This window comes from Myiozetetes cayanensis, unplaced genomic scaffold (genome assembly GCF_022539395.1).
Source record: "Myiozetetes cayanensis isolate MyiCay16 unplaced genomic scaffold, myiCay2020 scf21, whole genome shotgun sequence".
NCBI lineage: Eukaryota > Metazoa > Chordata > Aves > Passeriformes > Tyrannidae > Myiozetetes > Myiozetetes cayanensis.
Window position 1 is genome coordinate 4,889,462 of NW_026087423.1, and position 13,432 is coordinate 4,902,893.

At 44.5% G+C, this 13,432-nt stretch overlaps 2 protein-coding genes across 3 annotated transcripts; one reads left to right on the top strand and one right to left on the bottom strand.

The window, feature by feature from the left end:
• Positions 1-81: 81 nt before the first annotated feature.
• Positions 82-8,402, bottom strand: GUCD1 (guanylyl cyclase domain containing 1). 2 transcript variants are annotated; one of them, XM_050318124.1, is made up of 6 exons: positions 8,172-8,402; positions 6,556-6,640; positions 4,948-5,113; positions 4,216-4,307; positions 3,260-3,501; positions 82-2,791 (listed from the first exon to the last, which is right to left on the bottom strand). In XM_050318124.1, the coding sequence occupies exons 1-6, from the start codon at positions 8,206-8,208 to the stop codon at positions 2,700-2,702; spliced, it is 714 nt and encodes a 237-aa protein (XP_050174081.1). In that variant the 5' UTR covers positions 8,209-8,402; the 3' UTR covers positions 82-2,699. The 2 variants fall into 2 exon arrangements, with proteins under 2 accessions (XP_050174081.1, XP_050174080.1); XM_050318123.1 differs by lacking the exon at positions 8,172-8,402 and having other exon boundaries at positions 6,556-7,614.
• A 106-nt stretch (positions 8,403-8,508) lies between these two features.
• On the top strand, positions 8,509-12,082 carry SNRPD3 (small nuclear ribonucleoprotein D3 polypeptide). The gene is made up of 4 exons (XM_050318126.1): positions 8,509-8,591; positions 9,160-9,309; positions 9,860-10,052; positions 10,908-12,082. Exons 2-4 carry the CDS (start codon positions 9,184-9,186, stop codon positions 10,967-10,969), a joined length of 381 nt encoding a protein of 126 aa, XP_050174083.1. The 5' UTR covers positions 8,509-8,591; positions 9,160-9,183; the 3' UTR covers positions 10,970-12,082.
• Positions 12,083-13,432: the final 1,350 nt, after the last annotated feature.

Consider the following 13,432-nt stretch of genomic DNA (forward strand, 5'->3'; position numbering starts at 1 on the left):
TCTAGTTAAATCCATAACAGATCCTCTAAAGATTTTCCAACATTTTTCCTAGGAAGTTGGTTAATAAAGGCACTTGCTACATTATGTTACACGGTTATCTGTGAGTTTAAACCTTTATTGAGAATGGCTTAATTACAAATAAAAATATATTTATGTATAAAATCCCTGCATGTAAAATCCCCTTCCTTTGCTATTGACATCCTGACGGAAACAAAGCAACAGAACATTTTCAGAATGGGTGTTTTGACAGACAATCTTGTAATGGGAAACAGAGTTTTCAGAAAATGCAGATGTTCTGAATGTTTGTGCAGTGAGCTGCTTTTTCATCTGAATTTGTGTCATATAAATACTCAGTCTTTTCACTTGGCTTTTGCTTCTTCCTCGTGCTTTCATCTCTCATAGCTGTCTTCCATTAGACAGCTGTGTGAGATCCTGTTGCAAGAGTGGAGCTCTCCTTTTTTCTGCCCTAGCTTAGGCAGTTTTATCTTTCCCTGGGTGCCAAACCCCAGTCAGTACTGCTACACCTGTCCAGGCACTTCAGAACACTCAGCCTGCCCTCAAGTTCATGTTTTATCTATAAGCTCAAGAGTCACTTTTGTTAACTGAACCTGTAAGATGCTAAATGTCAATGACAAGCCTTTTGTAACAATTGTTTTTATTTAACTAACCAAGCCTGCTCTGAGATAAATCCTATGGCAGTTCAATGGTACTGAATGAACTACCTACCTGAAAATGCATGGGTTAAGGAAGTACTCTAACAGCCTGTAGTTTACATACCTGTTAATTATTTAACAGAGCTAATACAATCTCTCTAAATCAAACATCATCATTTTGGACCTGGACATAAAAATTCCCAGGTCAGGAGCCTTCTGGTGACCTACTTTGGGGGAGCTGAAAGGCATTACCTACAATAGGTTTCGTACTTTTTTCCTGGAGGGATTCTGCTGGTGGCACCAATGGACTGGCTCTATGCCAATCACATCCTGCCTTTTACTCATTTTGCAAGGATCAGTGCCAGAATATATTTCAACAACTTCACCAATCATAAGCAAAATGTGACACACTGAAAATTTCTTGTCACATACTTTTTGTTTGGAACTTTTTAAAGGCTTCCATATTTTAGATGTCTGTTTTTACCCTTTGTACAAAGAAGCACTCTTGACTCTACTAAGTGTACTTAGTGAACACTTAATAGATGAGTGAGTCAACAGCTGAGAAAAGGTTTATCTTAGAAAGTTTTTACCATGCTGAAAGTAGATTCCTATTTATTATATCCACCACTAAATAATATCCTTCCACTGTTATTCAAGTTCCAGAACTTGAAAAGTTTTTTTTCCTAAAACCATGCCAAAGGTATGGGATCTCTGTCTTAAGTGCAAACTAAAATTTTCCTAGTTTTACATCAGCGTTTATTTTTCCTTCCCACTTCCACACAGGCAGGACTGAAGGTGAGACTTGTAGGAAATTGTGATGGATGAAGCTGAAATAAGTGGCAATTTCTTACACTTCAGAGTGCTCCTCAGCAAAGTAATTAACCAATTCCACTTAATGTCTGAATATAGTAACTCCAGCTTAATCCAAATACAGTTGTAGTGTAAGAGCCAGAAAAATGTGAGTTCCTGCCTCTTGTAGCAGAGATGTTTGTATTTCCTCTTTTCTTAATTGATTTTTAGTTCTTCTTAGGTCACTGAACTAATACCAATAGCAAAATTTGGCTCTATGATTCAACATTTTAGTTACAATGCAGTAGATGCTGTCAGATTTACACTTTACACACCAAATATATACTAATAGAGTGGATGATCATTTTCTGTGTTTGCTTAATAAGTTTCGAATGGATTCTGCAGAAACTGGCACATGTGGATGGCATAACATTCAGAGGTTTTTTTGCAGAGAGCAGTAAAGACTTCTAGGTGGAAATTAAGTCTCTTCACTTAAACTTTGGGAGCTTCAAGCAGTTACCAAGAGGATTTAGCCAAAGGAGATTGAGTTTGTAGTGCAAGGGGACAGTGCCACTAACTACTACTCAACTTTTAATGCAGTTACAAAATGCCAAATCTGTATATAAGGTGAATTTGGTACATGGGAAGTTTCCTTGAGTAAATGTTTTTTTATTCCTACAATGCAGACAATACTGATGAGCTAGAAAGGCATTTTTTTTGTTATTTAAAGGTGGTTTAAGTTAATATTTTTTCCTTCTGTAATACCCTGCTGAACTTCAGATTCCTAGATTTAGGATGAAGATCAGCTCTTGATGCTTTGACAGAGAGAGAAGAAGGTATTTTCTACTTTTTTTCTTTGTTTACCTAAACCTATGCATGTATTACCAAATGTTAAAGTTCATAAATTTGGTGCTTTTTTCTTATGTGTTTAATTTGAAAATAAGCTGAAAGTGAACAGGCTCTGAGGCTGTCTCTTAGAACTGCTGTGAAATGTGCAATGTTGAAAATTACGAAAAAAAAAAGAAACCAAACAAAAAACAGAGACATACATTGGCAAAATCAGATACATCATCAGGGGGGAAAAAAAAAAAAGATAAAGACAGCATTGCAATACAGTCCTGTCAATGTCCATAAAGCCTCCCTTGTTTGAGGTCCCACTGCAGTTCAGGAGCGAGGTCTGTGCAGGGGAGTCCTGAGACGAGCAGCCAGCTGCCGTGCAGGCTGGGCAGGAAGGAGCAGGAGTATCCACTCTGGGTGTCAGCTGTCCGTGTAGATGAACAGAATATCTTCATCAGTGCCATAACTTGTCCTGGCTTCCTCGAAGTTGCTGATGCTGGTGCAGCATGTTCCTGTTAAGGAGGAAAAAAACGTTATGAACAGTTCAGAAGGATTTGCCCGTGAAAGGTTCTTAACGCTGGGTCTGATGGCCTCCACTAACAAAACAACTGCTACACAGACTAGACCTACAGCTTTACCCAGGTAAGATCTTTTCACCTCAAAGTGCTCACTGAAGTAATCCTGTAAATAGGTACTAACTGGCCATTCTGTTGTATTCTGCACAAGGACAGTTCAGCTTCTCTCACTAACCCATCTGAGAGCCAAACAAGCCATTTGCTAAATGCATATCCGAAGGGTCTGAGTAAATCACAGCACAGAGTGCAGCACTGATGTAACTAATGTGGCAAAACCTCTTCTGGCAAATTGGGCAGTGATGCTTGAAATGCACGTGCACTGTGAGGGGAGGTCCAGCTGTGGCTCTGCGTTACTGACTTGATAGTAATGGGGTGGCTGAGAATCCACCCAAACAGGCTACTCACGGTCAGCATAGGCAGGGTTGTTGTAGTAAATACTCCCTGAGGCTTTGTTGTAGCCACATAACACAATGAAATGGCCCTGGTAGTCAGGACTCCTGCAGAAGCACTTCTGTCCGATGGGGAGGAAGCAGCAGTATTTGACAGGACTTGAGCAGAGATCACACAGCAGCAGGACTGCATTCACCAGGACGATGGCTATGTGACCCTGGGACAGATGGTTTTGGATGTCTTGAACAGTTACTGTGCTGCAGAAAAAGAACCAGACATGCTAAGTGACAAGTGTAGGAAAGAGGCCGGTGTACAAGGAAGTGTGTGATGGTAGGCAGTACTTAGAGCTGGCACAGTTATTTCTGTATCACAGGTACAGCTTTTTGCTATTAAACTCTGCAGGCCTTGCCATGAACAAAGCTTGACAAAACCTGTGGCATCCCAATGCTATTGTGGCTGCCCTGTGTCCTCTCGTTTGCTTATTCCTCGTCATTTACCCCACTTCAACACCAGAGATCCAAATCCAGCTTGGATCCAAATCCCCTTGGCAAAAGTGCTGGTTTGTACTTTGCATGTCTGTCTAGGAACAGAGATCTATAATGCTTGTGTAGCTCTGGGAACAGTGGGTTCTGTGCCCACATAGCACTCTCTGTAATTCCAACAATGGCCAATTAGAGTGCTGTAGGCACTCCCTACTGGCTCACTGTAATGGATAATCAAATTCAAAACATAAATAGTCAGCATTTCCAAATCATTTCTTCTGCGTCACAACTGCTTTTTCTCAAACTTCATGATTAGCTCTTGATGTGCATGGGGTTTTTTTGAGCTAGATGTAGTAGAAACTCTTAATTCACAGAAAAGGGCTCAGGACTTGATTTCAGTGTCTTTCAGCAGTTTAGCTTGTTGCCTCCAAGAAAAGGTTGGGACCCACAGAATCTCCAGGGAGAAAGGAAAGAAAAGAGTAAGCTTACCACTTCTCCACCAGCACCTTGCAGTCTTTGGCCTGTGCAAAGAGCTGATTCACTCGATTCTCCTCTGTGTCAAAGTGCTTCCTGTAAAATGACTGTGGAGATAACAGAAGTTCTGAACTGGAAAGATACTTACCTTGGGTATTCCACAGTTTACAGCCTCTGGCTAGCAAGGGCCTGCCCTGTTAGATGTCTGGCTATGTGATAAAACTGGAGTATCAGTTCCCTGGTAACAGGACAAGGATTGCTGCTCTGAATTACAAGTTTAAATTTGCTCCTGGTCAGTTACTGTTGCAGGTTCCATCCCGTGGCCACTCAGCTGCCTAGGTGAGACAAGCCTGGCTATTTTCCCCAGGGGAAGCTGGGCAGGAGCTGCCGCAGGCCCTCCTTGTCCCCTTAGGGCTGAGGCACAGTGGGGGAGTGTGGAGGGTAACACTGCTGCTGCCCAGGCTGAACCTGTTCTGTAGGTAAATACAGGGCTTCAGCCTCCAAGGCTGGCAAACAGGCTGGAACCTCTCATGAACACTACCTGGAAACTTTTTTAAAAACTCATACAATGGAATCAAAGATGTTGAATATGTGAGATCACACTGCCTTTGGAATGGATTTGTGCCAGTTCTGGCAATAGGCCAGATTGACTGTGGTTGACTGTCAGTAACACAGCAGAGCTTTCACAGCACGACACTCAAGGCTTGAAAGCTGCCTGCCCTCCCCCCAGCAGATGAGAATACTGACCTGGTTTTTGTAGCCCTTGTCCACTCCGAGTGTCTGGGTGCAAAATTTATGCTTAACACCAAAGTGCCGCATTAGGTAGGCCAGGTCAATAGTCCAGATACTCTTTGTTAACTGGAGTTCCTGGATGGCTTTCTGAAATTCATCGTTGTCCAAGTGATTCAGGTACCTATGGCATTAGGAAAGGCAGGCGAAGGGAAGCACAGATCTTAGGAGAAGCAAAGTGGGTGCTGTAGCCCAAGCCTCCACATCACAGCACATACAAACTAAAACAATGGGTTTGGCTAAGAAATAACCAAAACAAAAAAACCAACCCACAAAGGAGCCAGAAATTTAAGGGAAGGGAGTAGGGAGTATTTAACTGGATTTATTGCTGACTTTAAAATTGGAAATGTGTGGGTACCTTGACTATTTTATAGTACTAGAAGAGTACAGGTGCTGTACCAGAGGCAAGCTGGTATAGAACTCTGTCCTGAAGGGTTTACAGTCTGAATGTACAAGTGTATTTGAGCCAACACAGAAAGAAGTGTTAAAAGACTAAAACTTCCTTCACACAATACATGGATTTCAAAAGGAGGAACCGTAAAGGAATTCAATATTCAAAGGAAGCTTGTCTTAGGCACTGATGACACAAAAGGCAAAAAAGGGGAGATGAAGTCAGGAGGAAGCTCGGGACAGGTTGCAAAGGGGTCGGGAGAGGCAGTTACAGAGTTCTGAAAGTAAGAAAACAAATGGAAGTAAATGGAAATAATAAAAAAAAAAGGGTTGGAATTGAGAATGCAGGGCAAACAAGGTCAGATCAGCAGGGTGAGAAGATTAATCTTGGAAGCTGAGTTTTGGGCAGACTGGAGTGGCAAAGAGGTAAAGGGAATAGAGGTTACAGTAGTCAAGATGGGAAATTACCAGCACACGGACTAACGTCTTGGCAGAAGGGATGGAGAGAAATGAAAATCTTCTGCTTCATATCTACTAAGTGGACATCTAAATAGGTATTTCTCCTGCACCTAAGCTCATGTTCCTCTGTGGAAGGAAAGAGGAGTTCAGCAGGACAGCTACTAGTTCAAAAAAAGTAAAACCAAAACTAAACAAAAAAAGAACCACCGAAGGGCAACACAGTTTGAAGTTGAAACTACTCCTGGAACAGACACACTCATCCCACAGGTTGGGGGCTCAGCAGGACAGAGGTAGTACAGGTACAGGACACTCATAAACTGGGATAGACCTGGGATACACCTGCCCATCACTTGAAAACACAGAAAGGAATCAGGTGAATCACTGTGCTGAGGATCAGTTCTGAATTATAACAACGGGAAAGAGGGAACACTTCCTATGACCTTATGCATGCCAGCCTGCAAAGTTCATAGAGCTGATCAGGTACTCTGCATCTGTCAAAGCAGGCAATTATTCAAAAGAGTCTGAAGCTCACTTCAATTTGTATTTTCCCTTGCTCCTGCCCAAGCAGCAGTCACTCTCCAAGGGCACCTCAGAAACTCTTGCTCTCCTCAGACTAAGTTAAACTCACAGCTGTTCAACACACCTCTTCTCCCCGGATGTTGCTTCCTGCTACCCCTCCCCACGGAATGGATTTCCCTCACTGAGAGCGCCACTTACTGAAGCACCATCCTGGAGCAGGCCAGCCCACAGTCCCAGTGGTACAGCTGCTGAATCACTGGCACTTTCAGCTGGATGGAGTCAACTGTGTGAGTAAAACACAAAGGATGTAAATCCATACAGGAATGTGTTTCCATACCATTAAAAGTCAGATTGTCCTGTAGTCACGGAACCTTAGGAACATGTTTTTACTTTATCTGATGGGCACGTAGGTTTTTTTTATTTCTTGGGGGAATGTACATTTAGTACTTCTGTACAGTTAAGCATTTGGTTTAATCTCATACTCCTTTATTGCTCCATACCTGGATCAGTCTGCATTGCCACCCCCTTTTCCTTTGGAAGTTTCATTTTACTCTTTTTGGTGGGGCAGTGTACCTGATAGCCCTGAACTATGAAGCATAACAGTAAGTAAGGCAAAGGTATTCATCCTTTCTCTTGTGTCTGAATGTATTTCTGTGCCACAAGAACTCACAAAGCTCACAAGTGGCACCAGTTGTCCTTTTGTATTAACTGCCTCCAAAATTCAGTGGAGAGGGAAAAAGAATAATCTCTGCTAAAAAGTCCCAGAATGCAAGTAGCTCCATCCCTCCACCTCAGTTTTTATTTTTATGGAGCTGGCAAGGTGGTGGTTTCAGTTTCAGGAACACACTCACCGCTGGAAGGATGTGCAGAGTTGTGTCTGTCACTGCTACTTCAGCCTCGACCAAAGTGAGTTAATCATAAGTATATAATCATAAGTAACCTCTGATCCAGAAAAGGCCTTTGAGAAGTTTTGCTAACACGAGGTCAGCTACAGTTTATGATGGGAATAAAAATGCATTTGACCAAATGTGGATTGGTCCAGTTTTGATGTAATTTTATTTATAAAACTTTTTAGATAATGTTATTTGTAATCTGATATTAAACAAGGCTGTAGCTTACTGCAGGGATGAGCCAATGCAGAGATTCTGGACTATTTCCAAATATTTTCTCCTAGCTGTGCCGGTGTTTAATCATGACTTTGAAGACTGGCACACCCATCGGTATATTCATTCTTTTTAATTAAAATGTAGCTTCAACTGCTCCGAAAAAAAAAAAACCAAAACCAAAAACCAAACACAAACAAACAAAAAACCACAACCAAATAAACCAATTCCCAGGTTCTACTCAAACAGGCTCTGTTAAGTATTTTGTCACCATTTTCTCTTTGCGTTATGAATTTGTCCCCTTGTTGTTAACACACAGGGCCTCTGCCAAGTCCCCAAATTAACCATGAAGTGCACGATTTCTACGTGAAGGTTTCACGGAGCAACAACTACTTTTCTTGGCCGTTCAGCTTCCAGTCACCTGTTCCCAACACGCCCCGAGCTCTCCAGCGATGCCTGTCGGCTGTGCCGGGATCAGGTACGAGCCGGGGCTGCGAATCGCACCGCGAACCCCTCCGCGCTTTGCCCGCGCCCCGGCGCAGCCCCCGTGCCCGCGGAGCCGGGAATTCCACATCGCGGCTGCCGAAACCGGCAGGGCGGAGCTGGGGCCGGCAGGAACCGCCGGGTCCCCTGCCCGGGTCCCGTGCCCGGCCCGTTCCGCGGCAGCGGACCGCGCTGTCCCCCCGCCGGCCCCAGCAGGGCCGCACTGACCTGGCGGCGGCCCCCCGGCCTCCCGGGGGCTCTTCATGGCGGCGGCACCCGCCGCCCGCTCAGTGCCGGCCCCGCCGAGCCGGCGGCGCGGCCCCGGGGCCCGGCGCTGGCTCCTCCCGGAGGCGGGGGCTGCGGGGGGCCGGGCCCCGGGGCGGCTGCCCCGCGCCGTGGCGGCGGAGAGGAGGAGGGCGGCGGCGAGGGGGTGCGCGGGCGGGCAGGGGCATGACACGGCGGGCGGGGGGCGCGCAGCCCTGCCCCGGGCACGGGCACCGCGGGGCGGCCCCGAGCGGCAGAGGACGGGACGGGGCCGGACGGGACGGGGCCGCCCCCAGCGCCGCGTTCCGGTTCCGGCGCGCGGAGCAGGGCGGGAGGCGGCGGAGGCCATTAGGGGAGAGCGCGGGTGTCGCGGAGCGGCGGGCGGTGAGTGCGGGGAGGGCGGCGAGGCGGCCCCGGGCGGCGCTCCCGGCGTGTTCCTGGGGCCTCCTCGCTCCCCGGGAGCTGTGGGGACGCGTCCCAGCGGCGCCGCATTCCCTGCGGCCCGCGGGGCCTGAGGGGGCCGGGCCGGGTCGGCGGTGTGTGGGCTGAGCTGGGCTGGGCTCCCTCACGGCATGGCCCGGCCCTGTGCTCGGGTGATGCGGTCCCCCGGGGGTCTCGCAGCCCCTCAGTCTGGCTGTGTCGTTATGGAATGTACCTGAGGCTGTTCTGTAGATGTGCACCTGGAGATACGAGTGATTCGTTGTCTAATTCTTAAAAGTGAATTTCCTAGGTCAGAAGTGACCTGGGAAAGACCGGCTTCTGGTATTTAAAGTCTTTCCTTCCATGAGCACCTCGCTAGAGGAGTTTTATTGACCCATAGTCAAAGCATGCGGTGTGTTTGGACAAGTGAGAAAATCGGTGCTGAACAGTGGGGAAGATCGTGGGTTGTGTAGGTGAAGCCTTGCCCACGATTTTCTTTGTCATAACGGCTTTTGTTTTCTTTTTGTGTCAGGTGTAGAGCCACAGCACTGCAGCCATGTCGATTGGGGTGCCAATCAAGGTCCTGCACGAGGCCGAGGGCCACATCGTCACCTGTGAGACCAACACAGGAGAAGTTTACCGAGGCAAACTTATTGAAGCTGAGGACAACATGAATTGTCAGGTATACAGGCCCCCCAAGGATGGAGGGAAGGCTGGCTCATCTGGGCCTGGGAAGGCTGATAGCCTGATTAAAAGGCTGTTGCTTTTAGAAAACTCTTGCTTCTTATGCACAGTAAATGGATTCAGCATTACAGAGTGCTCCAAAGAGGCCAGAGCTTATTCTTTCTAGTTCTAGAGTCAGCTTGGGCATCTTTGTCAGTAAGATCAAGGATTTAAGATTCTGTGCTGGGGACAATGTTTTTCTGGAGTTCTTTATTAAAAGCCCCTGAGTGTAAGAATAAACAAACCATTATTTAAGAAACTGAAGCTCATTTAATGCATGTTACCAAGTCACTACTGAATCAAAATTCTTTTGTAATAGTTAGGACTAGAGCAGCTTTATTAAAACTGGTTCAATATGAGAAAACGAAAGTAACAAAGCTGATAAAACTAGTTTGTAAAATGGGGAGGAAGCCAAAGTGCTGGGCAGCAGGCTTGGAGTTTGAATGGTCGTGGATGCCTTGTGTCACAGCTGAGGCCTGTGTGAGCACTGACTAGTTTTTACCTTCCAGATGTCCAACATAACAGTGACATACAGAGATGGCAGAGTGGCACAGCTCGAACAGGTGTACATCAGGGGTAGCAAGATACGGTTTCTCATTCTACCAGACATGTTGAAAAATGCCCCTATGCTAAAGAGCATGAAGAACAAAAACCAGGGTTCTGGAGCTGGGCGAGGAAAAGCAGCGATTCTCAAAGCTCAAGGTATGTACAGTTTGTTCATGGTCCCTCACCCTATTTTTCTGTAGAACTGGAAAACTCATCTCTACCACTGAGAAGATATAGGTTGTAAGAAAAGGAAAGATTACTGGTTTATACAGTGTTTTTCTGTGTGCTTTGTCTTATGGTGGGAGTCAAGACAAATTGTCCAACTACTTGAATTTGTTACACTGATGCTACACTAATTCAGAGGTGTTGAGTGGTCTTGTTAAACAGAGGCTTTCTGTTAAACTTACTGTTCTGTTTTCCAGCAACTGTGGCCACAAGCTGTTTGGAATATTTAGGGAAGGATTCAGGTGTTCTTGTTAAGCTTTTGTAGGAAAACAACTTCAGTTATAAAGATGGTACTTAAACTGCTGGGAATCTAATTATTAGCCTTTCTGTAGCTCACCCTCATTTGTACCTTTCTCAGGGGAACAATCCAGTTATAACAAGACTGAGGAACAAGCATGTGCCACAAAGTCTCTGTTAACTTTAACGTTAGCAAAAGCAGTAAGGTTACATGGGGGAGGAACATCTGCTGAAACGTACTGAGTTCTGTTGCAAAACCTCAGAAGAGAGTGGAGTTTTAAATCTCTTGGGCTACACAAATTTGTGTATCAGCTTAGATGGAACACAAGATATGTGAGAATTCACTGCAGCTCTTCTAAGGAGCCAGACTGGGACCATTAGTTTTGGTTCTTCTCACAGAAAGCTTCTTGCTGTCACATCACTTTCTGAGCGTCATAGGACAGCCTGCTTTGAGCAAGAGACTGTTGTTTAGGTTTTGCTTGTCAGATGTTGAGATAAATATGCAGGTAATGTCAAATTCATGTCATCCCTGATGTTTTCTTTCTTCAGTGGCTGCAAGAGGAAGAGGCCGTGGGATGGGCCGTGGCAACATCTTCCAGAAGCGAAGATAATTTTGGTCTTGACAGACGTGCTTTTTTTTATTAGGGGTGTTAACTTGACTGTGTGTGCATTGGTTTCAGTTTTGTTTAATAAATGTTTCTGACAAAAACTTGTCTGCTCTTACATTACAGGACAATTCTCGGGCAAACACGCTGTAGGTTAATTTCAAACTTAAACCAGCTTTGCCTGGAGAATAGTGAACTTTATATCTAGGTTTGACCACTTTGTGTGATGCATTGACTTTTGAAAGATCATTATTTTTCCTTTTTCTTGTTTAGTCCTTTTGTCATTTATTCTCAAAAGAATTAGAGGGCATTCTTAATGAAGAATTTCTAAGTCATACACTTTAAAGTCTTATTAGCAGCTGCATTTTTGGAAAATAGAGCAAAACAGAGGCAGCTTCGTGAGAAAGAAAGCACTGTATTCTTTTGCTCTATATGGACCTACAATGGATAGAGGTCCATTTTCAGATCTGTATATTGAGCTTGTATCCTTGCATTTCTTAGTTTTCTCTTTGGATATGGGAAGAATTTTTCATTAGGAACACACAACTTTTGATAGCCTGAGTCTATCCTTGCAGTGAAAAAATCTATTCTAGCTCTCTTAGCAGTTTTTCCCTCTGTTTGGGAAAAGAAGACAGAATATAAAATGGGCATTTTCCAGGATAAATTTGAAATGCTTTGTAAATTTGAAAGGTAGTGGAGGTGTATGGGGAAAGTCTTATAAGTGATTATCCATTAAACACAACTCTAGAAAAATGTTAATGTTCTAAACAAAACTCATGATCACCTTCAGCTCTTGATCTTAACATCTCTACACAGTCATGTAGATCATCAGCTGATCTGCAGGAAGCCAAATGTAGTTCTGACTTCATTTTATTTTGCTTTAAGTGTAGTGTGGTTGTTCTTACTGACTTAATTGGTTGAAATGTTTAAATGTAACACTTCTGTATCTAATCACATACTTGCATACAAGCAGTTATCAGTCTGTACACATAGAAGATAGCTAGTCATGCTTTTCTGATCTGATGCTGTGAAGACTCTCCCTTGTGTGCAGACAGGAAAGTTGAAGTAATGTATTGACCTGTTGAATTGTGTGTAAATAAAGTTCTTTTTGGTCTCAAACCACTAGGAAAAACCCTGCTACTTGTTCTTCTGGGCAGTAGTGATCCTAAATACTTGCATTGGAAACCTCCTTAGCACGTGGTGAAGCTTAATTTAAAAAAGCATTGTAGTGTCATCTTCTGCCTCACACGGGGAATGTGTTAAAAGACAAGACAGTTTTCACAAAGCCCTGCTTCAAAATGTAGCGCGAGTCACGTTTGTGTAGCAGTAATGCTTTCCTGAAGATGGTATTTCCAACTTAAAATGAGCCATTTGAGGCCTTAGTAATGATACTAAACACTTCCTTGTGCAACTGTCATTCTTCAAATCAGCTTTCACTCAGAAGAGGATCATGAGTAATACCTACTGATCAGGTCATTTCGCTCTGTGTAAAACTGCACTGGTCTGTGTGCAAACCACAACCTTTCTAATCACTGGCACTAATAACTCTTGATTCTGTTGCCAGTTCTTTATCAACCAGTGAGAAAAGACATTGTCACAGAATTTCTTCCCCGTGCCCAGGTAGAGGCTTCTGGATGTTGCAAGACTTTTGAGAAAGACCACCTTAACATGAAGCTAAAGTCTGTTTCAAGTCTCTGTGCTAGATGCCTGGTAAGACTTGACATTTTTTGACACACAGAGGAGAAGAGAATTCCATTCTGTTGCTGCACCATGAGTTTCATGGTAAGAATTGGACTGACTGTGGTATCCCATGCTAATGCCTGGGATTTCTGGAAATGGTTTGGTAAGAACAGATATTTCTGTTGACATCCCTGCCTTTGTTGCTGTATGGTGATAATACAAGGGCAGCAGTATAGCTGTTTAAAACAGGTGTCTTTTGTTTGCAGTCTTCTAACTGGGTTTTGCTGCTTTTAATACTCAGGCTTGTGATGGTGTTGCTAATCAAGTTGTAATTTAGTGCAGTGGAGTTACACTGTGTTAACAGGCAGACATGGACTGCTATGAGACTAGTTCACTTTCTGTGTAACTTGAATTGCATCTGCTGCAAGATTTGATGGGATGCTGCTTCAGCAGCTAGAACTGCCTTCTCTTGGAAAGCAAGCACCTAATAGAAACCTGAATAGAACCCTGAGCTTGGTTAGTACAGTTAATTGCCCTAAATATAAACTGGTACAGGATGGAGCATGTGCCTGTTGAGGGCTGTCAAGCTGTTCTGCTGAAAGGGTGTTATCCTGGCCATGGCTGATGTACAGTGAGGGACAAAGGAAGTTACCCTTACCTTGTTCAGTAACAGGAGACACGTGACACTGCTTGCAGTTTGAGCAGAGGAATCCCTTTGCCAGAACTCCTTTGGGTCTGGCTTCCACTGGGTCTCCCTGTATCCTCTCAAGGAGACTAACGGGGAGGATT